The following is a 27,556-nucleotide window of genomic DNA, read 5'->3' on the forward strand; positions in this document are numbered from 1 at the left end:
ATCTGTTTTTTGTGTGTGATTGCTTTCATTTTTTTTTTGCCAGCTGCAATAATTCAATAATAATTGTCAATTTATGAAACACCTTGTTATTAGTTTGTACCTATAATTGTTAGGTAATTGTAGGTAATCAGGTACACTAAGAAAAAAAAAATGTAGAAAAACAGATCTGCTAGGACATTATCCAGAATACAGAAAATTCTTTCATACTAACAGTACATTTTGCCCTATTTTTATGGAATTCTTCCTATCATGGTCACATCATCCAATGATATCACAACATCATTTAGCTCTTTTTACAACAAATCAACCTGCCTTCAGCAACTTTCCTTGAAAATCAGCTGGCAAGACTGATATGATATAGCAGCTTTTCACTTCACACGACATTGGTTGCTTGACTGGAGTGGTGTGGATTACTTGTGGATTATTGTGATGGTTTTATCAGCTGTTTGCACTCTCATTCTGGCACCCATTCACCTGCAGAGGAGCCACTGGCAAGCAAGTTATGTAATGATACATTTCTCTAAATCTCCATGAGATGAAGAAAACTCATCTACATCTTTAGGGTGAGTAAATGTATTCTTAATGTTATGTTTGGGTGAACTATTCCTTTAAAATAGTACTCTCTGTTCATTTATGTACAACAATTTGATATTAGGTTAAAAATTTAGCATGATTGTCCATTACCATCTGTTCAGCCTCTGGAAGTTGACCATGCTGTATATGTCACAACATGATTACTCAAGTAACATGATATAGTAACTCAACCAATTCTACAACTTAAACGCATGGACACAAATGAACATATGGGTTTTGGCTCCACCTATAAACTCTGGTACAAAAGATACTTACTAAATGAGAACTGTTCGATTGCACATTGTTTTTCAACTGTAGTAAAAGCACTTACATTTATTATACAATAAAATACAATTCATTATAAAGCTATTACAATAAAAATTGTCAAACTTACAGATCTAAAACTAGTAAAATTAACTTAATTTGATTTGCAAAAACTGAAAATAAATGATTTTATGTGGTATGTTTCTGATGCTCAATCTTTAGTATCTCTGCTGCGGCACACAAGGTTGTAGGTCTGAGGATAGCGGACGACACCCATGATCCCATCCATGTCTATGGACTGTGGCTCAGGCGGCCAGGAGAATTGAATCCGCTGTAAGAGAGATGTGATGTACAAGAAGAGCTCCGTCCTCGCCAGAGTCTCACCGAGACAAACTCTAGGACCTAAAAAAAAAAAAACACACAAATGAGTCCAGTAACTTTTCCTTGTGGTTAAAACCCTTTAATAATTTCACAAACACCTGACTCACCAAGCGAGAAGACTATGAAAGACTCCGGTTTGCAGAAGTTCCCGTTTTCGTCTAAGAAATTCTCCGGGTTAAAGGCGTTGGGATGCTTCCAGTGCTTCTTATCACTGAAAATTGCGTTTAGGTTTGACATGATCATAGTTCCCTGAATAAGGAAAGTTTAGTTTAGCTTAGTTTAGATGTTTATTTAACTTATTACAAATGAAACTCTGTCTAGTTCCATGTTTCATACTAGAATCAGTCACGACATTCAAAGAGCACTCTTACATAATCTTATATAGTTACAAGCTGCATTTAATCATGACTTAACCTCTTTCATTCACTCATCCATGCTCCATTCATTACCTGAGGAATGTCGTATCCACATAGTTTTGTGGGACGAATCGTTTCATGAATCACTCCAAGAGGTACAATGTTGGCACAGCGCTGAATCTCGTGAACAGTGGCGTATGTGTACGGTAGTTTGTCACGGTCATCCATACTGGGCAAGCGGTCATAACCCAGCACTCGAACTATCTCCTCATGGCATCGCTCTATGTTAGGTGACAAAAGGGAAGTAGATTTAGAAACCAGCCACTCTTAAACTTAAACATGAGTTTTTCTTTGTTTGCAGAATATTTTCACTTACAGTTAAGGTCAAAAGTTTACATTCACCCTGCAGAATCTGCAAATTGTTAACTTATTTTACCAAAATAAGAGGGATCTTATAAAATGCATGTTAGGTTTTAATTAGTACTAACCTGAATAAGATATTTCACATAAAAAAAAAAACATTTGCATATAGTCCACAGGAGAAAATAGTAGCTGAATTTATAAAAATTACCCATATAGGCTTGATTCTTAATAGCTACCTGAATGATCCACAGCTGTGTTTTTGATCAGGGTCTTTTTTTATTTTTTTTTTATTCAACTACTATGTTATCTCGTAGACTATAAATGTCTTTTATGTGAAATATCTTATTAAGGTCAGTACTAAATAAAAAAAATTATGTTTTTTAATGATTCCTCTTAATTTGGTCAAATATTTAACATTTTGCATAAGTAACTGCATGTTGCCCTCTAGAACAAGACTGTGGTGATCTTATCTAATGCTAATGTTTGGCTTTAGCACCTTGTACATCTGGGTTTTGAATCAAGAAGATGAGCCCCCATCTGATGGTGGTCGCTGTGGTGTCGGTTCCAGCCAGAAACAGGTCAGCTGTTGACATCATCATGTTCTCCTCATGAAACGTGGAGTCCTTGTTGGACTTTTGCTGCTCCACATGAAACAAATCCATCAGTTTACTGAAGCTACATGCATAAATGAGAACGCTTTCATTAATGGCAATCTCACTTTCTCAATCTCCAGCAGGTAGGCATCAATGAAGTCTCGAGGGCTGTCTGGATCCAGAGTTTCCTTGTGTTCTTTTACTTCGTCCCGGATGAAACCCAGTAACTCAGTGGCGTTCTGCATGACCTTCTGGTGTGGTCCAGGGAAATGCTTGATGAAGGGAGCTAAATTGAAAATCTAAGAGAGACAAACTATTTATGAGATCATGGACCTGCCATGATTAAGACGTTTTTGAAATATTAAAAGACTTGAATAAGAATAATAATAAAAAAAAACAATTATTATAAATGCAACTATACATTAAACTAAATTGCACCCAACTTTATGCAAAAATACATAAGAGAATGCAGTGATAATACAGTGATATATAGTAGGGATGCATGTATAATAATTTTTTTTTTTTTACAAAAGGTGATTTTTAATTACAAATAAAAATAAATCAACTTAATGCCAAACACTGAGAATTTGATCATACCTGTCCTACAGGTGACCCTGCGAGCATGAAGTTTTCATTCAGGATTTTCAGAAGGTATGAGAAACGTTTGTTATCATAGTCAAAGCGATCTCCAAACACGATGGAACAGATAATGTTAGAAACCGCATTCTGTATAGGATGCTGGGGGTTCATAGACTTGCCTACAAAAAAAAAAAAAAACATGAATCAGTAAGTGTGGAAAAGATCTGTGCTTTTATATCCAATCCAACGCAAATAGAAATTTGAATTTAAACACTGAAAATATAGCTGCAAGCAGTGATTACTGGGGCTTGCAAGCAGTGATGTTCAAGTGCTTTAAGGTATTTGAACACATGCAAAAAATACATTATTTACAAGACTGTAACCACCTAAGTCAAAGATTTAAAAAAACATTTTTGGCAGATCCACGTAATTAACCATAGAAATGCCGTGCTTTTGAGACCTTTTTAACTGTTATAGCGTCAACTGTGGTCCGATCTCCTTAAAACTTTGCATGCTTGTTTAGTCACCTGTCGCATGTGCCATGAAGTTTTGAGTTTTCCTTTAGGCTTTATAGGATTGGATTTGGACAGGCCCCTTTTCTAAACGACCTCCTTATAGCTTCCCAAAGGGTAAATTCCAACATTTCTTTGATAATTATTGACCTAGAGAGTCCAGAGAATGTACTGCATCAACATTAGAAAACTAAGCCTGCGAGTGATTGTTTATGAGCGATTACGTATTTTGATCGCTGTAGCGCCCCCGTCAGGCCAATTGGGGTGAGCATTGGTGACATTGTCGGTGGTGTGAGTACTACCATCTTTCCAAGTTTCAGGTCTCCACAACTTCTGGTTTGGTCTGCACTATCAGATTTACAATAGGGTTACAGTGTTATACGCTTGAACCCCTACATATCGGTAAAAGTCAACATTATTATTGTTACAAATACAAGAAATGTTTTAGAAGTTGTTCTTGGATGCTGTTTGACCTTTGAAAGCACAGACAAGTTTGTTCGCAGCCTGATACTGTGGAATGTGTTCAAGTAGAGCATAAACATTTCATACCTTCTGCTTTGAGCATTTCAGCAATCAGGTAGCGGCTTTCCTCCAACACACGATCTTCTACTGATTTCTTCCCCAGGCCAAAATTCCTGAGCGTGTGCAGAGCAAAGCGTCTCTGCTGCCTCCAGGAGTGACCAAACGTGACCATTATGATACCTATGAAAGAGAACTGTTCACTGAAATGTTCTTTGGGGAACCAAAAATGAACGGAATGAAAGCATTTCAAAAATCTAAACAATGTTACTGACCAAGTCCGTTAGTTATCCATTCTATAAGAGGCATAGCTGGTCTTCCAGAGAAGGCTTCCTGAACCAGTGCTTCCTTGGTGACCTGGATTGTATTTAGGACTATTGTGGGCTGCCTCCCGATGTACATAGTAGAGATCTCTCCATATTGAGACACCTGCTCATAGAAGAGCACAAAGGTGTTATTACATTCTAAACATGTAGTAACATTTCATTTTAAAACACATAAGAGTTAAATGTTAAATCCCTACCAAGAAACTACCAAGCAAAGACTCACTGATCTTATGAACTCCATTGGATTCTTTGCTAATTGTGGTAAAACTCCCACGAAAGGCAGAGGTCTGGGACCAGGAGGAGTTTGACCACTGTATGAATTAATCCTGAAGATCTCAAACAGAAGCATTAAGATCAAGCCCAGAAACAGAGCCAGACACACAGAAGTCAGGTCTAACTTCACCAGAGTCGTCCACATGATGACACTTGAATGTTCATTCAAGACTAACACAAGGACAGCGGCCAGCTGGTGAACTTTATAAAAGCAGAAAAGGTGGAAGAGGGTGGAGTCAGTGCGGGAGTGTACCATGCAGTTAACCCTTTCAGTTGTGTACCTATGAGTTAATGAATGCATATAGAAGTAGGCCTACCTTCATCCTAATATGTCAAGCATAACAAACAACTGAAACTACTAATCTATGAACAATCAAAACAGAAGGTTTAAGCATTGCAGCTGCTTACAAAAGAAGGAAAACACACCCTGTTCCCATTTCCTTTCCTTTCCCAGAGGGAATTTCTCCAAGTTCACAACAGTTCCCAAGTAGTGGTTTGCTGCAGAAGAAGAGACATGCTCGAAGACTGAATGGCTGTGCATAAAAGACTGATTATTTTGCAGATTTTTAATCAGGAAGGATAATTGTTCCTCATCAATCACATGATGCAAGAGTGTGTAAAGGTGAGAAGAAAAGTAGGCTACAACTAGGAGTCGGACAAAGGTGAAGCTGAAATTAACCTGATGCAACGTCAAGCAATACGATACCTCATTTACACATTTAGGCGATATTACAGGCTATTTGACGAAACCTTGGTGTTTCCGCAAGTAGCTACTTAGGTCTATCTCATGTGAATAGCCTAGCAATCATTTAGTTCAACTATATCAATCATGCAATAACTTCCACATTTAGCAAATTCCTATCTTATGTAAAATTGTCAAAAAAAAGTGAGTTTGTTTTAGACCATTCATAATGTTGGGAGAGAACTGTTAGCGTAAACTGCATCACAGATAAAGGAACACAGGAAAAAAGAATAAACTAACGCTTATCGTTTAGATTAAATTGAACGGTAGGGTAGAGTGGGGGAAAACGCCCCCCCTTAAGGAAAATGTGACATTACAGTGTAACAAAACATAAATGTGACTAGAATTGCCATCCTGATTTTGAGTGACTATGGCAGAAGTTATTCACCAAATATTAAAATTGCTCAGCCTTCATAATTAATTAGTATTTTGACTGAACATATTTTTGTACAAAGGGGGCGTTTTGCCCCAGCAGTGGGGTAAAATGCCCCCTTTCTTACCAACCAGTTTGCTTCATAGATCAACAGCAAAATGAACAGACTATAGTTTTTAATCTCTAAAAGTAAAAGGCAAGTAATGTATCAACATGTATATATATTTATATTTATTTGAGGAATGTCCAAAATATCCAAATTTTTTAACATTTATATTTATACATATAACTAAGCCATGCAAACAAATATGTTGAGGTAATTTTTTTATTTTTTTTATTTTACCACCTAGTTATACTGCATTAAGTGTAAAACAAAGAATTTGATAGACATAAATATGTTATCATAGTAATTATGATAGAGATAAACCGGGCACGGTTTATCTCTATCATAATTACTATGATAACATATTTATGTCTATATTTATGTCTGGGGGGCGTTTTACCCCTCAGCGGAGGGGGCGTTTTACCCCACAAGCTATGTCTTTTTTAAATTGTTTTATAATTTTTAAAAGACAATTATATTCCTTATAAATAACATATCCTCTCAAAATACACACTTCACTTTTCATGTATCATACATCACTGTAGTATCCTACAGAACTATATTCTCTTAAACACTTGTTTACTAATATCGGAAAATTATAGCATTTACCACGTAATCCTCTTCTCTTAAAACACGTCGCTGGTTTCAGCTTCTCCAAGGAGATTTGTTTATCCCCGTTGTCAATGTAGTGCATAGCAACAGTGAAAATGTATATTGACTTTCTCTAGTGGTTATTTTGGCAAAAATAGGTGGGGGGCGTTTTACCCCAGGGGGGCGTTTTCCCCCACTCTACCCTATTTCTGAAGCACGTTTCCGTGATAAACTAATAGGCGATGTCTGAACGCGAAGAAACATAATAAACTGGGCTTCTTCCTTGAAAACGAAGGCGAAAACGAAAGCGTAAAGTTTGGCTCGCGAATCGTTCTTAGGAACCGGTTCTTTTTGAACGAATCGATCGAACCGCAAAACTGCAACTTTACAGGTTAAACTTAACGTTAGACCACCAAAAGACCTTACAAATGCAGTTTTTCAAAGACAGCTGACTAATATATACACTTTTACAACTGGTGTACAAATAGTGCTACTGTTAGCTATTCTGTGTGGTAGTTCAAAGAACACCACTTTTACAATATATCGAATAAAACTTGCCGTGCTTTTTGTAAGTGGTGATGCCAACAAACTCTTTAATCCACTGATAAATGTCAATAAATTAACCAAGGCTAGGTACTATATTGTTAACCGCTATATCTGAGCTAGTTTTAAACGCTTCAATGAGTCTAAAGTTCAAAAGAGTCGATTCAATAAAATGATTCGGACCCAAATGAATCATATGTTAGTTTCGATAGCGTTTAAATGCCAGAAGTAAAAGCCAGTGGAATAATAGGTTGTGCTTGTTTTATCGATTTGTACACAATAGATACGTTACCAAACGGGTGATTTTTAACGCTTTACATTAACAATTCGCTGTCATCAAGGTTTGTTAAAGATGACACAGAACGGTGCGATGCTGTACAGTAAAGTGCTCGCCAAGGGAGCACCACCATCATCCGATACACGTAAGTAAATGTTAGACTTCTAGAACTACTTTGATAGTTTTAGTCATAGAGAATTACAGTTTACGCGACATCTATAGGCACAGTTTAAGGAACAAACCTGCTGGTAATTTATAAAATACCCATCTTTGTTTTGGACCATGGTATAATACCATATTTAAACATTTAACGTGGTATTATTTTAAGTTCTTTGAAGTACAATTTAAGCAGGTTGGCTGGTTTTTCCAGCCTGGTCATAGCTGGTTTAGCAGGCTGTTAAAAGGAGTTTTGACCACTTAGCTGGTGAGGCTGGGAAACCAGCTGACCAAACAACTAAAACCAGCCAAATAACCAGCTTGACCAGTTTACTGATACTCGGATACATGTTGTTCTACTAATTTATGCTGTCTAAACCAGAGGAAAAATGTGTGGAAGCTGCTTAATCATATATAGAAGGACCTAGTAAGCAGGAAAGGGTACAATATGTTGACAAACTAAAGTTAATAGGTGGCAAAGATACATACAAGCAGTAATAATCAAGATATTAGCATAATATTTTACCTCCCTGACTGGAACTGATAAGAACAAACACAATATCCTCAAGTTTTCCTTTTTATGTTAGAACTTTTGGCAGTCTATGGTACTCCAAATGTTTTTTCTGGTCCGACAGATTAGTACAGCCCAAAACATGACAATAACTGACCATTTTCAACAGCAATAATCAACTAAATATGCAAGCGTTGTGAATACACACTATAGTATTACCACAGTGTAACCACTATTATTTGAGAATTTCCAGTGTTATTATACAAGTTATAGCTTACTGCACATTATATGTGACCCTGGACCACAAAACCAGTCTTAAGTAGCATAAAAAAGGTACATTTGTAGCAATAGCCAACAATACATTGTATGGGTCAAAATTATAGACTTTTCTTTTATTCCAAAAATCATTCTAATCGTTCTATGAAGGTATTTTGGAAATTTCCTACCGCGAATATATCAAAACGTTTTTTATTAGTAATACGCATTGCTAAGAACTTAATCTGGACAACTTTAAATGTGATTTTCTTTATATCTCGGCAAAATATTGTTCTATCCTAACAAACCATACACCAATTGAGAGTTTATTTATTCAGCTTTTTGATGATGTATACCTCTCAATTTCCAAAAATTCACCCTTATGACTGGTTTTGTGGTCCAGGGTCACGTGTGCTACAATTGCAGTAACCAGTTTTTGTCAGATGTTATATTATCTATTCATTCATCCATCCATTCCCAGAACCAAGCACTGACCTGATGCAGCTGAAGAAAGCACTTCGGGACCTGATGGCCCAAAATCCTAATGGTGTCACTTTGAGCAAAGCACGCAGATCCTGTCGGCTCCTCGTCGACTCTAAGGTGCTGGATGGCTACGCTTCTGTCCGCCAGCTCTTGGCATCCATGCCTGATGTGGTGACACTAAGAGGAGTTGGTGTCCAGACATTCCTTTTCCCCGCTGGTACTAAACCACAGGACATGACAAGTCTGGAGGGATAGCCATTGTTTACAGATCATGTATCCCACAATACATCGCAGTCAAACTGGACATTTGACTAGGTGACCAAAGCCATTACTACAAATGTAAACATTGTTCTCCACTAAACTGTGACCACAGACAATCTCGTTAACTAGGACAACCTGGATATTTTTTATACATCACAGCATTTTTTTCAGTGTGACTGGATTTCAATCAAGAACAGAGAGCAAGGGGTAGTTCATGCAACAATGAAAATTCTGTCATTAACTACTCACCCACATGCTGTTTCAAACCAGAAAGACCTTTGGTCATCTTTGGAATACTTTTGATAAAATCCAAGAGCTTTTCTGGCCCTCCATAGACAGCAACGGTCATTCCAAGTTCAAGGCCCATAAAGGCACAAAGAAAATCAACAAAATAGTCCATGTGACATCAGTGGTTCAACCATATTTTTATGAAGCTATGAAAATTTTGTGTGCAAAAATGCTGTCTATGAAAGGCCATAAAGCTCTCGAATTTCATCAAAAATGTCTTAATTTGTGTTCTGAAGACGAACAAGGTCTTAACAGGTTTGGAACAACACAAGGGTGGAATTTTAATTAATGACAGAATTTTCATTTTTGGGTAAACTAACTCTTTAAAATGTGTGTATTCTTAAAATATATTATAGAAATGTTTTTACTATATTGTTTACATCTTTGAAGACCACAAAAGCACTTTTTTTGTATGTGATCATGTGCAAATCAGGAAATAATGATATGATTGTGGAAGTTGCATGAACTGTGATTAGGCAGCTCAGGGATTGTTTTTCTTAGTCTTAGAATATGATATTTTAAAGATTCTAACATATTTTAACTACATTCCACTTAATGTTTCGGAAGAAATGTTCATTAGAACTTGTAACCTTTATATTTATAATACGATTTTAAAAAATTACTACACTTAAAGCATTTGTGTGTTTTGTCATTGTCAATTGGTCGTTGAGGGCATGTACATGAAATGCATACAATGATGTAGATGATGCATTAACCCAACCGGTTTTACAATTTCAAACATGCACATGAACAGGGTGTGTTGTGGCTCCATGTGAATATAAACCAATGCCGGCACGATATACATCTAGTTTAGACCTGTCCGTAACAATACCAGCTGTCATATGAGAGATTACATCATAAGTGAAAAAACAAACTGTTACAGTGGTGTTACAGCACTGAAGTAATTTGTTGTGATATCAGATTCTACATTTTATAATAAGTACAGCACATATGTACATTTTAAAAACTGGAATTTAATTTCTTCGGGGCTACACGTTGTTTTAAAACAACTATGGAAACATTCCTATAAATGTTGGAAAGTGATCACTTTTTGGATCCTCTGCTGTGGCAGATGATGTCGTATGCCTCAGGAGAGCGGACCACACTGACAACCCCATTCATGTCTGGCCACTTCGAACCAGGCGGCCAGGAGAAATGAATCCGCTGTAAGAGAGAAGTGACAAAGAGGAAGAGCACTGTCTTGGCTAGGGTCTCACCAAGACACACCCTCGGACCTGATAAATGAAGACAACAACAATCATTTTGTTGGCCGCAACAAAAAATGTGGTATAGTTCCCATAAAAGGCAGCGGTCTTGGACCAGGTGGAGTTTTACCTCTATAGGAATGAATCCTAAAGATCTCAAACAAAACCATAAAAATAAAGCCCAGAGACAGAGCCAGGCCTACAGAGGCCAGATCTAACTTCATGAGAGTCATCCACATGATGACAGATTCATTTCAAGACAACATGAGCAGCGGATGACCGTGAGCATTATAAAGACAGATCAACAGGGGGAGGAGACAGTGGTAGTTTGACATGCCGATTTATTTTTTCATTTTGCAGTTATGCTAGTCATTACTGAGAAGGCTGCAAGGTTTTAAACATTCAAGGCATGATGAACAAAAACAACTAGAAAATATTAATATATCTAAATGCAGTTCAATCACTGCAAAGAGGAAAAACATGCTGCAGAATACAAGTTACGCAAGTTTAGTAAATAATTGACTAATTCAAAGCTGTCTACTGCCATGGTGTAGATTGTTGACATTAAACCTCAGCACAGCCAATGAAAACTGTACACTCTAATCTTGTCTTTATTAATGGGTTCATGCAATATGTTTGTAAAGGTGAGTGTGAAATGACAGTGAATTGGCATCATGTAAATATCATACATGGTAATTACTGAGTACCATAGTATCTACCGAAGTATACAGAATAGAGGGTTTGCACTTACATCAAGATTTGTTCAGTTACCCGGATTCGCAGCCATATTGGAGGTACTCAGATTTATTTTTATTAAAAAATATGTGAAAGCTGCTAAATCATATAGAGAAGGACTTAGGAAGCTGGAAAGGGCACAATATTTTGACAAACTAAAGGTTATAGGTGTTAAAGATACGTACGAGCAGTGTTAATTAAGATATTAGCCTAATATTTTACCTACCTGACTGGAAATGATAAGAACAAACACTATGTCCTCAAGTTTTCCTTGATATGCTATAACTTCTGGCAGTCTATGGTACTCCAAATGTTTTTTTCTGGTCCGACAGATTAGTACAGTCCAAAACATGACAATAATTGACCATTTTTTTTTAGCAGCAATCATCAGCAAAATATTCGAGTTTCATTTGGTTCACCCACTACTCACCCACACGCTATTCCAAACCAGAAAGACCTTTGGTCATCTTTGTAACACAAACTAAGATACTTTTGATAAAATCCAAGAGCTTTTCTGGCCCTCCATAGACAGCAATGGTCCTTCCATGTTCAAGGCCAATAAAGGTACAAAAAAAAAAAAAATCAACAAAAGAGTTAATGTGACATCAGTGGTTCCACCATATTTTATGAAGCTATGAGAATTTTGTGTGCAAAAATGCTGTCTATGGAAGGCCACAAATCTCTCTGATTTCATCAAAAATGTATTAATTTGTGTTCTGAAGACGAACAAAGGTCTTACAGGTTTGGAACTACACAAGGGTGGAATTTTAATTAATGACAGAATTTTCATTTCTGAGTGAACTAACCTTTTTAAAAATTGTGTATTCTTAAAATATATTATAAAAATGTTTTTAATATATTATGTTTATATCTTTGAAGACCACAAAAGCACTTAATTTTTGTATGTGGTCATGTGCAAATCAGGAAATAATATAATTGAGGAAGTTGCATGAACTGTGATTAGTCAACTCAGAGATTGTTTTTCTTAGTCTTGGAATATAATATTTAAAAGATTATATCATGTTTTTACTACATTCTACTAAATGTTTTAGAAGAAATGTTCGTAAGAACTTGTAACTAAGAACTTGTAACCTTTATATTTTTAATAATTTTAATAATAATAATAAAAATTACTATACTTAAAGCATTTGTGTGATTTGTCAACTCAAATGAATTGGTCGTTGAAGGCATATACAGTGCCCTCCACTAATATTGGCACCCTTGGTAAATAAGAGCAAAGGTGACAGTGAAAATAAATCTGCATTGTTTATCCTTTAGATCTTTCATTCGAAAAATTCACAAAATTCTAACCTTTCCTTTAAGTAAAACGGTGGAAACTGAAGGGGAAATCTCATTATGAAATAAATGTTTTTCTCTAGTTCACGTTGGCCACAAATATTGGCACCCCTAGAAATGTGTCTAAGTAAAATATCTCTGAAGTATATTCCCATTAATATTACATTTTTTTTTAGCACACCAGGGTGGCTAGGGGTATAAAATTGTCCAGCCATGACTTTCTTTTCCACAGGATTATAAATATGAGGAACACAAAAGCCAAATTTCCTTAATCATCCATCACAAGGAGTAAAACAAAAGATCTGTTCTCGTATAGTTCTGATGTGCAGAAGTAGTTTGTTGAGCTTCACAAAATAGAAAGTGGCTGTAAAAAAAGAGCTAAAGCATTAAAAATCCCCATTCCCACCATCAGGGCAATAATTAAGAAGTTCCAATCAACTAAAGATGTTTCAAAGGATGTGTGTCTATATCATCCTAATGCACAATAAGGCAGAGAGTTTGAGTGCCCAAAGACTCACAGTTGGATAACAATTGGAGAATTGCAGAGAATTGTTGAGTCTCGGGGTCAGAAAGCCTAAGATAAAATGATCAAACAGTCCCCACATCACCACGAAAAAAATAATAATAAATAAATAAAATCCTCCTGGCTCATCCAGAAACAAATTCCAGCATATTCACTTGTCAGACATGATTGGAACTTCAAACAGGACTGGCTTCTATGGTCAGATGAAACTAAAAATGGGCTTTTGGCAGCTAACCCTCCAGAAGGTTTTGGTGCAGACAGGGATAAAAAATCAAAACCTGACCGCTTCTGTTGGGAATCTTATATTGGGCCATGGTTGCATCTTGCAGCAGGACGATGATCCAAAACAAACATCAAAATCAACACAAAATTGTGTCACTGAGCACAGAATGAAGCTTCTATCATGGCCGTCCCAGTTCCCTGACCTGAACCCTATACTGAAACTGAAGAGAAAAAGCACCAACATGAAGCTGGGAAGAGAGAGATTCTGGAGAATCTAGATTGTCTAGATTCTGTTTGAAAGAATGGTCTCCGATCTCTTTTCAGGTGTTCTCCAAACTCATTACACATTGTTGGAGAAAACTCAGATCTGTTATCTTGGGAAAAGGACGTTGCAATAATTGGGTGCCAATAATAGTGGCCAGCGTGAACTAGAGATAAAAATATTTATTTCATAATGAGTTTTCCTCCCAGGTTCTATTGCTTTACTTTAATGACAGGTTAGAATTTTGTGAATTTTTTTAATGAAAGATAAAAACGATAAATTATGCAGATTTATTTTGTTACATCCACCTTTGCTCATATTTACCAAGGGTGCCAATATCAGTGGAGGGCACTGTACATGAAATGCATACAATAATTTACATGATGCATTAATTCATCCAGTTCTACAATTTCAAACATGCACATGAACAGGGTGTGTTGTGGCTCCATGTGAATATGAACCAATGCTGGCAAGATATACATCTAGTTTAGACCTGTCCGTAACAATACCAGCTGTCATATGAGAGATTACATCCAAAGTGAAAAATAACTTTTACAGTGGTGTTACATCACTGAAGTAATTTGTTATGATATCAGATTCTACATTTTACAATAAGTACAGAATATATTTCACTTTATCCAAACCATAACTAATGAACTGGAATTTAAATTCTTCAGGCTACAAGTTTTTTTTAAAACAACTATAGAAACTCCTATAAATGTTGGAAAGTGATCACTTTTTGGATCCTCTGCTGTGGCAGATGATGTCGTATGCCTCAGGAGAGCGGACCATACTGACAATCCCATTCATGTCTGGCCACTTCGAACCAGGCGGCCAGGAGAAATGAATCCGCTGTAAGAGAGAAGTGACGAAGAGGAAGAGCTCTGTCTTGGCTAGGGTCTCACCGGGACACACCCTCGGACCTGATAAATGAAGACAAACAACAATCATACCAACCTAGTTGTGTTCACTCTTGGTCTACTGAAGTGATATTCACAGGTGACTCACCCAAGGAGAAAGGGAGGAAAGATTCCGGTCTGAAGAAATGTCCGTTATCATCTAGGAAGTTCTCTGGGTTAAAAGTGTTTGGATACTTCCAGTGCTTCTTGTCGGTTAAAATTGCTGTTAAGTTAGCAAATACCACAGTGCCCTAGAGCAACAACATTTGTTATCAAAACAATTAAGAAAACAATCAAGAAACACAACACAGCCATGTTCCATTCATTACCTTGGGAATGTCATATCCTCTTAGTTTTGCAGGCTGAGTGGTTTCATGAAAGACGCCAGAGGGTACAATGTTGCCACAGCGCTGAATCTCGTAAACAGTGGCGTAAGTGTACGGTAGTTTGTCACGGTCATCCATGCTGGGCAAGCGGTCGTAACCCAGCACCCGAACAATCTCCTCATGGCATCGCTCTGTAATGAAACAAAAGCTGATGAGCATATGTTTTCCAATGTTACACTACTAGTACAAGTACGCCTCTGGACACACTGTGGTGCTTTCAAAACCTTGCTCTTCTAGCTCATCCAATGGTGTGTTTGGAATGGGACTACAGTGAGGGAAAATTATTTGATCCCCTGCTGTTTTTGTATGTTTGCTCAATGACAAAGAAATGATCAGTCTATAATTTTAATGGTAGGATTATTTCAACAGTTAGAGACAGAATAACAACAAACAAATCCAGAAAACGCATTTTAAAAAAGTTACCAATTAATTGCCATTTTAATGAGTGAAATAAGTATTTGATCCCTTCGTGAAACATGACTTGGTGGCAAAACCCTTGTTGGCAATCATAGAGGTCAGACTTTTCTTGTAGTTGGCCACCAGATTAGCACATATCTCAGAAGGGATTTTGTCCCGATACTCTCCAAGTCATTAAGGTTTTAAGGCTGATGTTTGGCAGCTCGAACCTTTATCTCCCTTCACAGATTTGAATCCCATTCCAGCCTTGTGTAAGTCTACATTCTTGTCCCTGACATCCCTGGGCAGCTCTTTGGGCCTTGGCCATGGTGGACAGTTTGGAATCTAATTGACTGCTTCTGCGGACAGGTCTTTTATACAGGTAACAAGCTGACAGCAGGAGCACTGCCTTTAGGAGAGTGCTCCTAATCTCAGCTTGTTAATTGTGTAAAAGACACCTGGGAGCCAAAATTCCTGCTGACTGATAGGGGATCACATGCTTATTTCACTCATTAAAATGCAAATTAATTTGTAACTTTTTTTGAAATGCATTTTTTTCTGGATTTTTTGTTGTTGTTGTTGTAATTCTGTCTCTCACTGTTCAAATAAACCCACCACTAAAATTATAGACTGATCATGTCTTTGTCAGTGGGCAAATGTACAAAATCAGCAGTGGATCAAATAATTTCTCACTAAACCTTTTTGGTTCAATCTGTATCAACCTACTTGCATTTACAGGTTTTGCAATTTATTCTAAAATAAATGTCACTTTGCGACAATAGTTGTGGGAAATGAAACAAGAATATTATAGTACAGAAATCTTCAAAGCAGCATAAGACCAACAGGAGAGCCATGACCCAGCAACTGTTAATATATATGGATTTGAGCATATTCAAGACACGTCACACCAAGTTTGATAATACCAAATGTTTTGTTTGTCTCAAAACCAATAGTTATATGATCATGCTGTACTGAAATACTGTACAAATGAGATTTGAGAACTGTGCAGAAGGGGATTTCAGTGAATAAAGGAAAAAAACTTGGTCTGGTCCTCAAACAAAGCTATAACCTTTGATAGAAGACAGAATTCTCACTTTTTAAGGTGAACTAACCCTTGAACTGTACGCAAAGGAACAGAACACATTATGAACTTTACAGCTACTGTCGCGATGCACCCTCTCACCCTTAATTTGGGCACGGGTCATCACCTAGTATGACCCGTGGGGGGGCAACTTTCCGAGCTTAGGGAATTTAGGCATTTACAAACTTGGCAGTAGTTTCTATCTAAAGCAGAAAAACAGAACATGTAAGATATACATTATCAGTTCATGCATTCCTGGAGAATCAACCTGGCATTTCCCAGCACCATGATCAACTGTTTAAGCTACATTACCTTGTACATCTGGGTTTTGAGTCAAGAAGATAAGGCCCCATCTGATGGAGGTCGCTGTGGTGTCAGTTCCAGCCAGAAAAAGGTCAGTTACTGACATTACCATGTTATCCTCATGAAAAGTTGAGTCCTCATTGGACTTTTGCTGCTCCAAAAAAAAAATAAAGCATTTGGTTTAACCAAGCATATGTACTTCCAAAGCAACTTACCATGATTTCACTTCTAGAATATTGTTGGTGCTGAAACAAAACTCCTGTCAACCTGTCAGGGTTAGCACTGGGAATGTAACTCCCACAAACTATCATCAACGAGAGTGAATTATACAGGTTTTAGAGCGGTTGTTCATGATGATCTCACTTTCTCCATCTCCAGCAGGTAGGCATCAATGAAGTCCCGTGGACTGTCTGGATCCAGAGTTTCTCTGTGCGATTTGACAACATCCTTGATGAAAGCTTTTAACTCCTCTGCGTTCTGATAAATTTTCTGGTGTGGTCCTGGGAAATGTTTCATGATGGGAAGCAAGTTAAACACCTGGAAAAGAAAAAGTCTACATATAACAATTCTGCCTCGAGATCTGCTCCTGGAATTCCACCTTCAAACTGCTCCAAAACACCTGCCTAATTTCTTATAACAATAAAGACACTGATGAGCCTGTTCAAGTAAGTTTAAGAGTTTGAGTTAAACCCTTAAAGAAGGTGGACCTCCAGGAGCAGGACTGGATATCCCTGGTCAAGTAATTGCCTACAGCCTTATTGGTGCAGTTTAGTAGAGGTTAACTCAACATGTCGACAACCCGTGGAAATGCAGACAGTGAACATGATCGACCTTCTGATTCAGTTGCCTTGGTCAAGTGAGCCATCATCTGCGAACATGCAGTCAACCCACAAATAGTCGTGCAGGAAAATCCAGATGGTGGCTCACTTGACTGTGGTAATCCAGTTGGATACTAGGATAGTCGTACTTATTCATACCTGTCCAATAAATGACCCTAATTGAATGATGTTCTCCCTCACAATCTCCAGAAGGTATGCAAAGCGCTTGTTATCATAGTCGAAACGATCCCCAAACACGATGGAACAGATAATGTTCGATACAGCATTCTGAATTGCATGTTGGGGGTCAAAAGGCTTGCCTTCAAGAAAGAAAACCATGTGTTAGTCTCTGGCAAGCTCTGTTTTAATACTTTAAAAAGAATCTTGCCTAATACATGCATTTAAATTGACATAACAGAGAATACATTTTCAATAACCTTCCAATTTGAGCATTTCAGGAACAAGGTAACTGCTTTCCTCTGTCACACGTTCCTCCACAGACTTCTTCCCCAGGCCAAAGTTCCTGAGCGTGTGCAGAGCAAACCGTCTCTGCTGCCTCCAGGAGTGACCATATGTGGCCATTATGATACCTTATAGTGAAAGAACAGACATTTCGAGTTAGAAGGATATACACAGACACGTTGAACAAAGACAGACAACTTAAATGGATGCATAGCCCTAATTATCTCGACTACCCAGGTCTACCACGTTGACCTTGGCCCCAATGGTTTGTAGAGTCTTAGATTTAGACTCGCAGTAGATGGCTTTTTACATTTACACAGTCTTTAAAGGTTTCTGAAGACATCAAGATCAAAACTTCAACTTCACTGACTAGTTGCTCAAATGATCAAGACCATCTTCAACCAGACACCAAAAACTATGCAAGAAGCTTCTTTTAGTTTTTGATTCTAGCATAGTCTGCCATGACATCTACTTGATAATGGAGATCATTTAGTTTCAACATCCATCAACAATCTTGCAATTAATTTGCTGCTTCTATTTGATTGAAATTTGGATATACTAATACACCCTACAACACCAATTCATTTTCAGCAGTACTGACCATATCCTTCAGTGATCCACATTAGAAGTGGTATAGGTGGCCTTCCTGAAAAAGATGAAGCATTTTGGACCATGGCTTCCTTCGCAAGTTCGATTGTATTGAGGAATATCGCTGGCTGTCTCCCGAGATACACAGTGGTCATCTCTCCATACTGAGATAGCTGCTCAGAGAAGACATCACAATAATTCAACACAACTAAAGATGAACAGGTAAACGTTAGATATTTTCCGCAAAAACAAAGTCTCTACACTCAAAGCAAATACTCACCGATGTTATGAACTCCATTGGCCGCAACAAAAAATGTGGTATGGTTCCCACAAAAGGCAGCGGTCTGGGACCAGGTGGAGTTTTACCTCTATAGGAATGAATCCTAAAGATCTCAAACAAAACCATAAAAATAAAGCCCAGAGACAGAGCCAGGCCTACAGAGGCCAGATCTAACTTCATGAGAGTCATCCACATGATGACAGATTCATTTCAAGACAAACATGAGCAGCGGATGACCGTGAGCATTATAAAGACAGATCAACAGGGGGAGGAGACAGTGAGAGTGGGAGTTTGACATGCCGGTTCATGTTTTTGCATAGTTTTGTTAGTCATTACAAATAAAGCTGCAAGGTTTTAAGCATTGAAAACATGATGAACAAAAAAAAAAACTGCATGTATGCAGTAAATATATCTAAATGCGGTTCAATCACTGCAAAGAGAAAAAACAAGCTGCAGAATACATGCTACGCAAGTTTAGTAGATAATTGACGATCTCAAAGCTGTCGACTACCATGGTGTAGATTGTTGACATTACATCTCAGCACAGTGAATGAAAACTGCACTCTAATCTTGTCTTTATTATTGGGTTTATGCAATAGGTGTGTAAAGGTGAGAGCGAAATGACAGTGAATTTCCCTTCTACCTATTCCATATTGTATTTCCTTATTCTTAAGAGTATATTTATATAATTGTAATTTTCCATACTAATATTTACATGTTTAAACTGTTTAAATGCATGTACAATATAAAATATACTGAAGGTTTGATGAAATATTGTCAGAAAGATAATATAACATGCATCTAGTATAAGAATACTTTAACTGAACAGGTTCAACAACATGCACATGCACAGGGTGTGTTGCGACTCCATGTGAATATGAACCATGACTGCAAGATACAAATCTGGTTTACACCAGTATAGGACTGAATGTTGTAATATAAGCAGTCACATGAGAAATTACAACATGATAGAAAAAAAAAACTTTAGTGTTACATTGATATTACATCAGATGATTCAACACTTTACAACAAATAGGTTTAGTTTAGTTTAGTTTAGTGGTTTAGCACAAGTTTAGTACACGTACAGATCTGTGCAAGGAGGGAACGAAGCCACTCTAGGCTTGTACAGAGTTCCACTCCTATTCATATTTATTCATGACATACAGGCTAAACACACAATAAAAAACAAAACAACAAATGAAACAAAGCAAAAGCATAAACAACAAATTCAATAACAAAAAAGATGATCAATCCAGGTAAAATGCAAAAGGAGCAAGCAACCAATGATCAAAAGGATTAATAATACCTAGAAAGGAGTACATAAAGGCTTCAGGCTGGCAACAGAAGTCTCTTCAAATGCCTTTTGAAAGCAGAATAAGAGGACATTGATCGCAAAGATGGACTTAATTCATTCCAGAGCTTAGGACCTCTAAACGAAATATTAAATTGATGTCTTGTAGTTCGCGTGTAGGGTAAAAGTAAGGTGTTGTTACTGTGTCTAGTTTGATATGAGTGTACATATGAAGTGGGGATAAACAAATTCTGAAAAGTATCTGGAAGATCTTGTTTCCTATATATAAACTTATGCATAAATAAACATGTTTGATAAATATTTACCTTGTCAATAGGGAGAACTTTGAATTTATTATAAAGGGGTACAGAGGGTGCATATCTATTTGAATGGGAAATAAATTTGAGATATTTCTTCTGTATGACTGTTAATTTCTTCAGGTGAGTAGTATAGGTAGCTGCCCAGACAATGTTGCAATAATTAATAAATGGGAACAAAAAACTATAATATAAGGTTAAATAAGCTGAGGAGTGAATTAAAGGACAAACCTTCCTCAATATACCCAGCATTTTAGCAGACCTCTTAGATACGAAGTTGATATGGTCAGACCAATTAAGACCACTATCAATAATGACTCCTAAAAATTTAGTATGCTGAACCAAATCAATTTGAATGTTATTAATAAATATTTTAAATAATTCTATTGGGTAATGTTTGTTAGTATTACAAAAAAATCATAAAGTTACATTTTTTTTATATTGAGGGTAAGTTTGTTCCATTGAAACCATTCTACAATGGAAGATAGTTCTTCATTGACAGTTTTAATTAAAATATTGAAGTCTTGGTGAGAAGCTACAAGGTTTGTATCAGCTGCAAATAGTACAGGGAGGAGTTTGGTACATATCGTGGCCATGTCATTAATATAAATTAAAAATAGAAGAGGCCCCAATATTGATCCTTGAGGAACACCAATCATAATTTGTGACTTCATGGAGGTATAGCCTTCCAGGTATACATATTGCTCTCTGTTAGCTAAATAGCTTCTAAACCATCTCAGGGCAGCATCCTGCACTCCAAAATATCCGGCAATCAAAATATTGTGACTAACCGTATCGAATGCCTTACTCAGGTCCAGAAAGACTCCAAGAGCAATTTTTTTATTGTCAAGAGCTGAAGAAATGTAGTTCACAAGTTGAATGAGAGCATGCTCAGTAGAGTGTCGCTTCCGAAAACCATATTGATGTTTGTATAAAATATTATTGGCATCCAAATGATTAAGTAATCTGGAAAAGACAAGTTTTTCCAAGATTTTCGATATACACCGGAGAATTGATATTGGCCTATAATTGCTAAATTGGCCTATAATTGCATTTTCTTTAAACCTATTAAACCAGAATAAAATTAATTCAGGGCTAAACCTATTAACTTTAAAGGGATAGTTGATGCAAATTCTGCCATTAATTACCCTTTTGTCATTCCAAACCAGTAAGGTCAGTTCATCTTCGAAACATAAATTAAAATATTTTGATGAAATCCGAGAGCTTTCTGTCCTTGCACAGACAGTAAGGCAACTACCACATCAAGTCACATAAATGTAGAAATGACATCGATAAAATAGTCCACGTGACATCAGGGGTTCAACTGTAATGTTATGAAACTACAAGAACACTTTTTTTTCACAAAAGAAAACAAAAACAAGAACTTTATTAAACAATTCTCCTCCCTGTCAAGATGAACGGAGGTCTTTTGGCTTTGAAACGACATGAGAAAAGTAATTAATGACAGAATTTTCAATTTTGGGGGAACTGTCACTTTAAGTAGCAGAGGTATGTCTAAAAACAGATGGAAACAGATGATGAATGTTGGAAAGTGCACTGCTGGATCACTCTTTGGATCCTCTGCTGTGGCATATGACATCAAATGGCTCAGGAGAGCGGGTAAAACTGACAATCCCATTCAAGTCTGGGCACTTCGCCCCAGGTGGCCAGGAGAAACGAATCCGCTGTAAGAGAGAGGTAGTGAAGAGGAAGAGCTCCATCTTAGCTAGGGACTCACCGAGACACACCCTTGGACCTGATAAATAAAGACAGACAACAGTTGCATCAACTTAGTTGTGTTCGCTCATGGTCTACTGAAGTGGTATTCACAGGCGACTCACCCAAGGAGAAAGGGAGGAAAGACTCTGGTTTGAAGAAATGTCCGTTATCATCTAAGAAATTCTCTGGGTTAAAAATGTCTGGGTACTTCCAGTGCTCCTTATCGGTTAAAATTGCTGTTAAGTTAGCAAACACCACAGTGCCCTAGAAAGACAACATATGTTCGCAAAACAAGAAATGAATCAAGAAACGCAACATAGCCATGCTCCTATCATTACCTTGGGAATGTCGTATCCTCGTAGTTTTGCAGGCTGAGTCGTTTCATGGAAGCTGCCAGAGGGTACAATGTTGGCACAGCGCTGAATCTCGTGAACGGTGGCGTAAGTGTACGGTAGTTTTTCACGGTCATCCATGCTGGGGAAGCGGTCGTAACCCAGCACCTGAACAATCTCCTCATGGCATCGCTCTGTAATGAACAGTGTTGGGGAAAGTTACTTTTAAAAGTAATGCATTACAATATTGAGTTACTGGATTCTCTGGTCTGATGAACATCAATTCTAATGGTGCGTTCACACCGCCCCAAACGACAGCGTCAGTTGCGACAAGATTACATGTGAAGTCTATGGTTGAGTCCGTCAGAGGCTCTGCGGTGCGTTGTGTGCGTTGGATCCGTCAACTTTTCAAGCGTTTCCTGCGTTTCAAGCGTCAACGCAGCAAACGCAAGCAACGCAGAAGTTCAGCTAGCTGAACTTTTGACGGACTTGACGGAGTGTGTCAACCAATCAGAGCGTCTCACTGTAGCGATGTCACCACACGTATCTTGAATGAAGCGGGAGCAGAAAAAAAAAAAAAATTTCAATTATATTATATTATATGTATATATATTAGTGGTGGGCATAGATTAATTTTTTTAATCTAGATTAATCTAGATTAAATCTTGAAATTAATCTAGATTAATCTAGATTAAAATGGCTAATTTGAAGGCATTCAGAATATGTGTGCTCCCCAATAATGACTAAAAGTAAGTCTTTGAGAACGGGTTTCTCAAGCCAGGTGGCGCATTAGACCAGGCGCTCATCTCCTGTTTCCAAAATGCATTACAAACTGCTTGACAATGGCATTTACAACACAATTAACTATACAAACTTGTGTAACCAAGTACTTCTGCGCAAAAGGCTGTACGACGTGCGCGTTCCCGTAAAATACACAGGCGCGCGGGTATGGATAGCCTATCTGCGTGCATAGTCTTCCAATAAACTGCGTTGCTTTTAGAAGCGTCAATTCAGTTGTTGCATATAGTTTAATGTCTTTATTTCGGGATTATCAAAGTAAATTATAACTCAAATTTGAGATTTTACTGGGGCACAGCAGATTTTCACTGGGGCACGTGCCCCAGTAAAAAGGGTCTAGCAACGCCCTGCCCTGAAGCGGCTTCATAACTGCATCCATGTCTGCGCGTCTCATTTGATGTGGTCATTTCACAGAAGTTGAAGACTTGTTCTCGCCCCCCACAGTGCAATTCAATTAGATATACGTCATCCGCGCTAAAATATCAAGGTGAAAGTCATCATATTTTACGTAGTTTAGACCCAGCTGCCAACCCAACTTTGAGAATAGATTAATGGCGATATTTTTTTTATCGCGCGATATGAGTCTCACGTTAACGCAGCACGTTAACGCCGATAACGGCCCACCACTAATATATATACATATATTGCTCATTGTAGGGACTCATCAGAGTGTAAGGAAAGCTCAACATAGCTCAACATAGCAAAATATAGAGATAACCTTAATGAAAACCCAGTCCAGAGCATTCAGAACCTCAGACTTGGCAGAAGGTTCACTTTCCAACAGGGCAATGACCCTAAGCACACAGCAAGAGTGGCTTATAGACAACTCTGTGAATGTCCTTGAGTGGCCCAGTCAGAGCTTGGGCTTGAACCCATTCAAAAATTTTTTGAGAAACCATAAAATGTCTGCCAGCCCCTAATCCAACCTGACAGAGCTTGAGAGGTGAAGAGATGAGAAGAATGGCAGATAATTGCAAAATGCAGATGTGCAAAGCTTGTCGCATCATCCGCTAAAAGACTTGAGGCTAAATACAGCGGTAAGGGTATGAATACTCATGCACTTATTTCAGTGTTTTATTTTTAATACATTTGCAAAGTTGTCACAAATCTGTTTATTATTATTATTATTATTATTATTATGGTATGTGATTGATGTGGGAAAAAAAGTTATTTAAAGCAGTTTAACATAAGGCTGCAATAACAAAATGTGAAACAAATGAAGGGATATGAATACTTTTGCAAGGCACTACAAGTTACTGGAAGGTTGACACACTGTGGTGCTTTCAAAACCTTGCTCTTTTAGCTCAAATAATAGTGTGTCTGGGATGGGACTACCTGTTTGGTACAATCTGTATCACCCTAGTTGCATTTACAGATTTTAGTTTATGTTAAACTCAGCAGTTTCATAAATCTTGCATGCTACAGATGTGTGACAATAGTTGTGGGAAATGAAAAAAAAAAAAGAATATTTAACTACAAAAACAAAAAACAAAAAAACAAGACCAACAGGAGAGCTGGCAACTGTTAATATATGCATTTGGGCATATTTAAGACACGTCTCAAAACCATCTTCAGCCTAAGTAGTACCTTGTATATCTGGGTTTTCAATCAAGAAGATAAGGCCCCATCTGATGGTGGTCCCTGTGGTGTCGGTTCCAGCCAGGAATAGGTCACATACTGACATTACCATGTTATCCTCATGAAATGTAGAGTCCTCGCTAGACTTTTGCTGCTCCAAGGAAAAAAAAACTATTTCAATTTACCCAAGCATATCTAGTTCCCAAGCAGCTTACTGTCATTTCATCTTGTAAAACACTACTGGTGCTAAAAAAAATTCCAATTAATCAATCCGGGATAAATATGGAAATGGAACTACCACCAACTACCATCAAAAAATTGATTATACAGGTTTTAGAGTGTTTGTTCATGTTGATCTCACTTTCTCCATCTCCAGCAGGTAGGCATCAATGAAGTCCCGTGGACTGTCTGGATCCAGAGTTTCTCTGTGCGTTTTGACTGCGTCCCTGATGAAAGCTTTCAACTCCTCTGCGTTCTGATAGAGTTTCTGATAGAGTTTCTGATGTGGTCCTGGGAAATGTTTGATGAAGGGAAGCAAGTTAAACACCTGGAAAAGAAAATATCTACATATAACTATTCTGCATTAACTACAGGAGCCTCCAGTCCTGCTCCTGCTTCACTTTCCTGCAGAGTTTAGCTTTAACTGGCTCCAAAACACCTGCTTAGATTCTTATAAAAACTTACTTTTCAAGTAAGTTTAAGAGTTTGCATTAAACTCTTTAAGAAGGTGGACCTCCAAAAGCAGGACTGGGCATACCTGGTCGAGTAACTTCCTACAGCCTTATTTGTAAAGTTCAGTTGAGTTAAAACAACATGTCGAAAACCTGTGGGAATGCAAACGGTGAATCCATGACAGTTGGATACTAGGATATAATTATATATTAAAAACATATTTAGAAGTTGTTCATACCTGCCCGATAAATGACCCTGACTGAATCATGTTCTCTCTTATGATTTCCAGAAGGTATGCGAAGCGCTTGTCATCATAGTTGAAACAATCCCAAAAACCCGATGGAACAGATAATGTTGGATACGGCATTCTGCAATTCATGTTGGGGGTCAAAGGGCTTGCCTTCAACAAAGAAAACCATGAGTTAGACATTGGCAAGCACTGTTTTAATACTTCAAAGAGAATCTTACAGATTAAATTAATTTAAATGGAAATTACAGCTAGACTTCTGAACACAAACACTAAAATTCTCAACAACCTTCCAACTTGAGCATTTCAGGAACCAGGTAACTGCTTTCCTCTGTCACACGTTCCTCCACAGATTTCTTCCCCAGGCCAAAGTTTCTGAGCGTGTGCAGAGCAAACCGTCTCTGCTGCCTCCAGGAGTGACCATATGTGGCCATCACAATACCTTATAGTGAAAGAACAGACCTTCAGGGTTGAAAGGATATACACAGGCAAGTATTTTTTTAATCTTTAAAAGTAAATCTCCCTTTTTAATATCAGGTCATTCTCAGCTTCTTGTCGTTGTGACGAAACACAGTTGATTGACATGAGCTTCTCACCACCCTCACCGAGCTGAAACTGTCCGAATACGATCGCCATTGTGTGACTCAGGTGCAGAGGAAGACTCTGATTGAGCGATTGAGGTGTTCTGTTGTTGGATGTAATAATGAACATAGCAGTCGTTATTTACTCCTGACATCTGGGGCCCTTTTCAGAAAGGAGGTTAAGTGAAAACTGAGTATGTCAAACCTGAAATGAGGGAAACTCTGGGTTTTCCATTTCAGAATGGGAGGTTCTATATACATTAATGATGTTGCTAGTAGGGTTGTTCCGATTCCGATACTAGTATCGGAAATGCCGCCGATACCACAAAAAAAATCTAGCATCGGAATCGGCGAGTACTTGAACCCACGTACCGATCCGATACCATTTTCTTAAGATATAAGTTATTCCCGCTAGCAAATCAGAAGCCAGTTCTTCTTCGCGGCTCAGAATGCAAACAGTGTTGCCACAAGCAACCACTGTTTAGAGCAGCGAATAAGAAATACAAATGTGCTAGCAGTTTGTCCGCTAAAACGGCGGCATGTCTCATATGTAGGGCTTTATGATTTCTGCGATGCGGAAAACACGGACGGAATCGCGGAATCCAGTCAAAATGGAATTTACAGTTTAACGCGGAACGTCACGGAATTTGTCAAAGTTTGATGCATTAATCAAAGGTAGTTCATTACATTTAAATCAAATCGTGATATGGACTAATATTAAGCCAAAAACCGACTGTTTAAATATGAATTAATGCGTGGTTCTGTGTTAATGAATTGTACAGGCGCGTGGTTTGTTTACTCCTTGTACTGAAGCGCGCGGGACACTTGCGGTAATATTAAAGGGCTCCAGACTGTGACCAATTTTTCTGCCAGTGTTACTAATTTTCGTGAGCGGTCACACTGGCGCGACCACCGCGTTGTTCAACTCGTAAGCTCTGCCATTTCTGTCTCAGATGAGAAACATAAAATGGCACGCGAAACGAAAGTGAAACTAACACGACACGTTTGAGCTGCTCAGCGCTGACCGTTTATCAGCTTGGACTGCAATGCAAACAAACTTGCACAAAGCTTTATTCGGGAGCCAACGTTGATTTTGCAACACTGTTACTGCTGCGAGATGCAGTGAGGAGCATTTGAAAATGCCGCACAATGAATAAGGTTGCTGCGAGATCTAGTGAGAATCTTTCAAATTCTGGCCAAAATTCTCTGTTATAAACAGGGCTGATGTACGTCAGAAAACCAG

The 27,556-nt window shown here is 37.9% G+C and overlaps 2 protein-coding genes and 1 pseudogene across 2 annotated transcripts; all 3 read right to left on the reverse strand.

Annotated features, from left to right (window-relative positions):
- Window positions 1-874: 874 nt before the first annotated feature.
- LOC141290770 (cytochrome P450 2B15-like) lies at window positions 875-6,316 on the reverse strand. The gene is made up of 10 exons (XM_073822880.1): window positions 5,166-6,316; window positions 4,690-4,940; window positions 4,416-4,569; window positions 4,171-4,323; window positions 3,128-3,288; window positions 2,656-2,829; window positions 2,434-2,575; window positions 1,668-1,855; window positions 1,326-1,467; window positions 875-1,239 (listed from the first exon to the last, which is right to left on the reverse strand). The coding sequence occupies exons 1-10, from the start codon at window positions 5,278-5,280 to the stop codon at window positions 1,049-1,051; spliced, it is 1,671 nt and encodes a 556-aa protein (XP_073678981.1). The 5' UTR covers window positions 5,281-6,316; the 3' UTR covers window positions 875-1,048.
- A 4,535-nt stretch (window positions 6,317-10,851) lies between these two features.
- Window positions 10,852-18,979, reverse strand: LOC141290772 (cytochrome P450 2B4-like). The gene is made up of 9 exons (XM_073822882.1): window positions 18,779-18,979; window positions 18,512-18,671; window positions 17,886-18,038; window positions 17,608-17,768; window positions 16,994-17,167; window positions 16,640-16,781; window positions 14,794-14,981; window positions 14,574-14,715; window positions 10,852-14,488 (listed from the first exon to the last, which is right to left on the reverse strand). The coding sequence occupies exons 1-9, from the start codon at window positions 18,971-18,973 to the stop codon at window positions 14,298-14,300; spliced, it is 1,506 nt and encodes a 501-aa protein (XP_073678983.1). The 5' UTR covers window positions 18,974-18,979; the 3' UTR covers window positions 10,852-14,297.
- A 369-nt stretch (window positions 18,980-19,348) lies between these two features.
- Window positions 19,349-27,502, reverse strand: LOC141290815 (cytochrome P450 2J6-like; annotated as a pseudogene).
- Window positions 27,503-27,556: the final 54 nt, after the last annotated feature.

Source organism: Garra rufa, chromosome 18 (genome assembly GCF_049309525.1).
Source record: "Garra rufa chromosome 18, GarRuf1.0, whole genome shotgun sequence".
Taxonomy (NCBI): domain Eukaryota; kingdom Metazoa; phylum Chordata; class Actinopteri; order Cypriniformes; family Cyprinidae; genus Garra; species Garra rufa.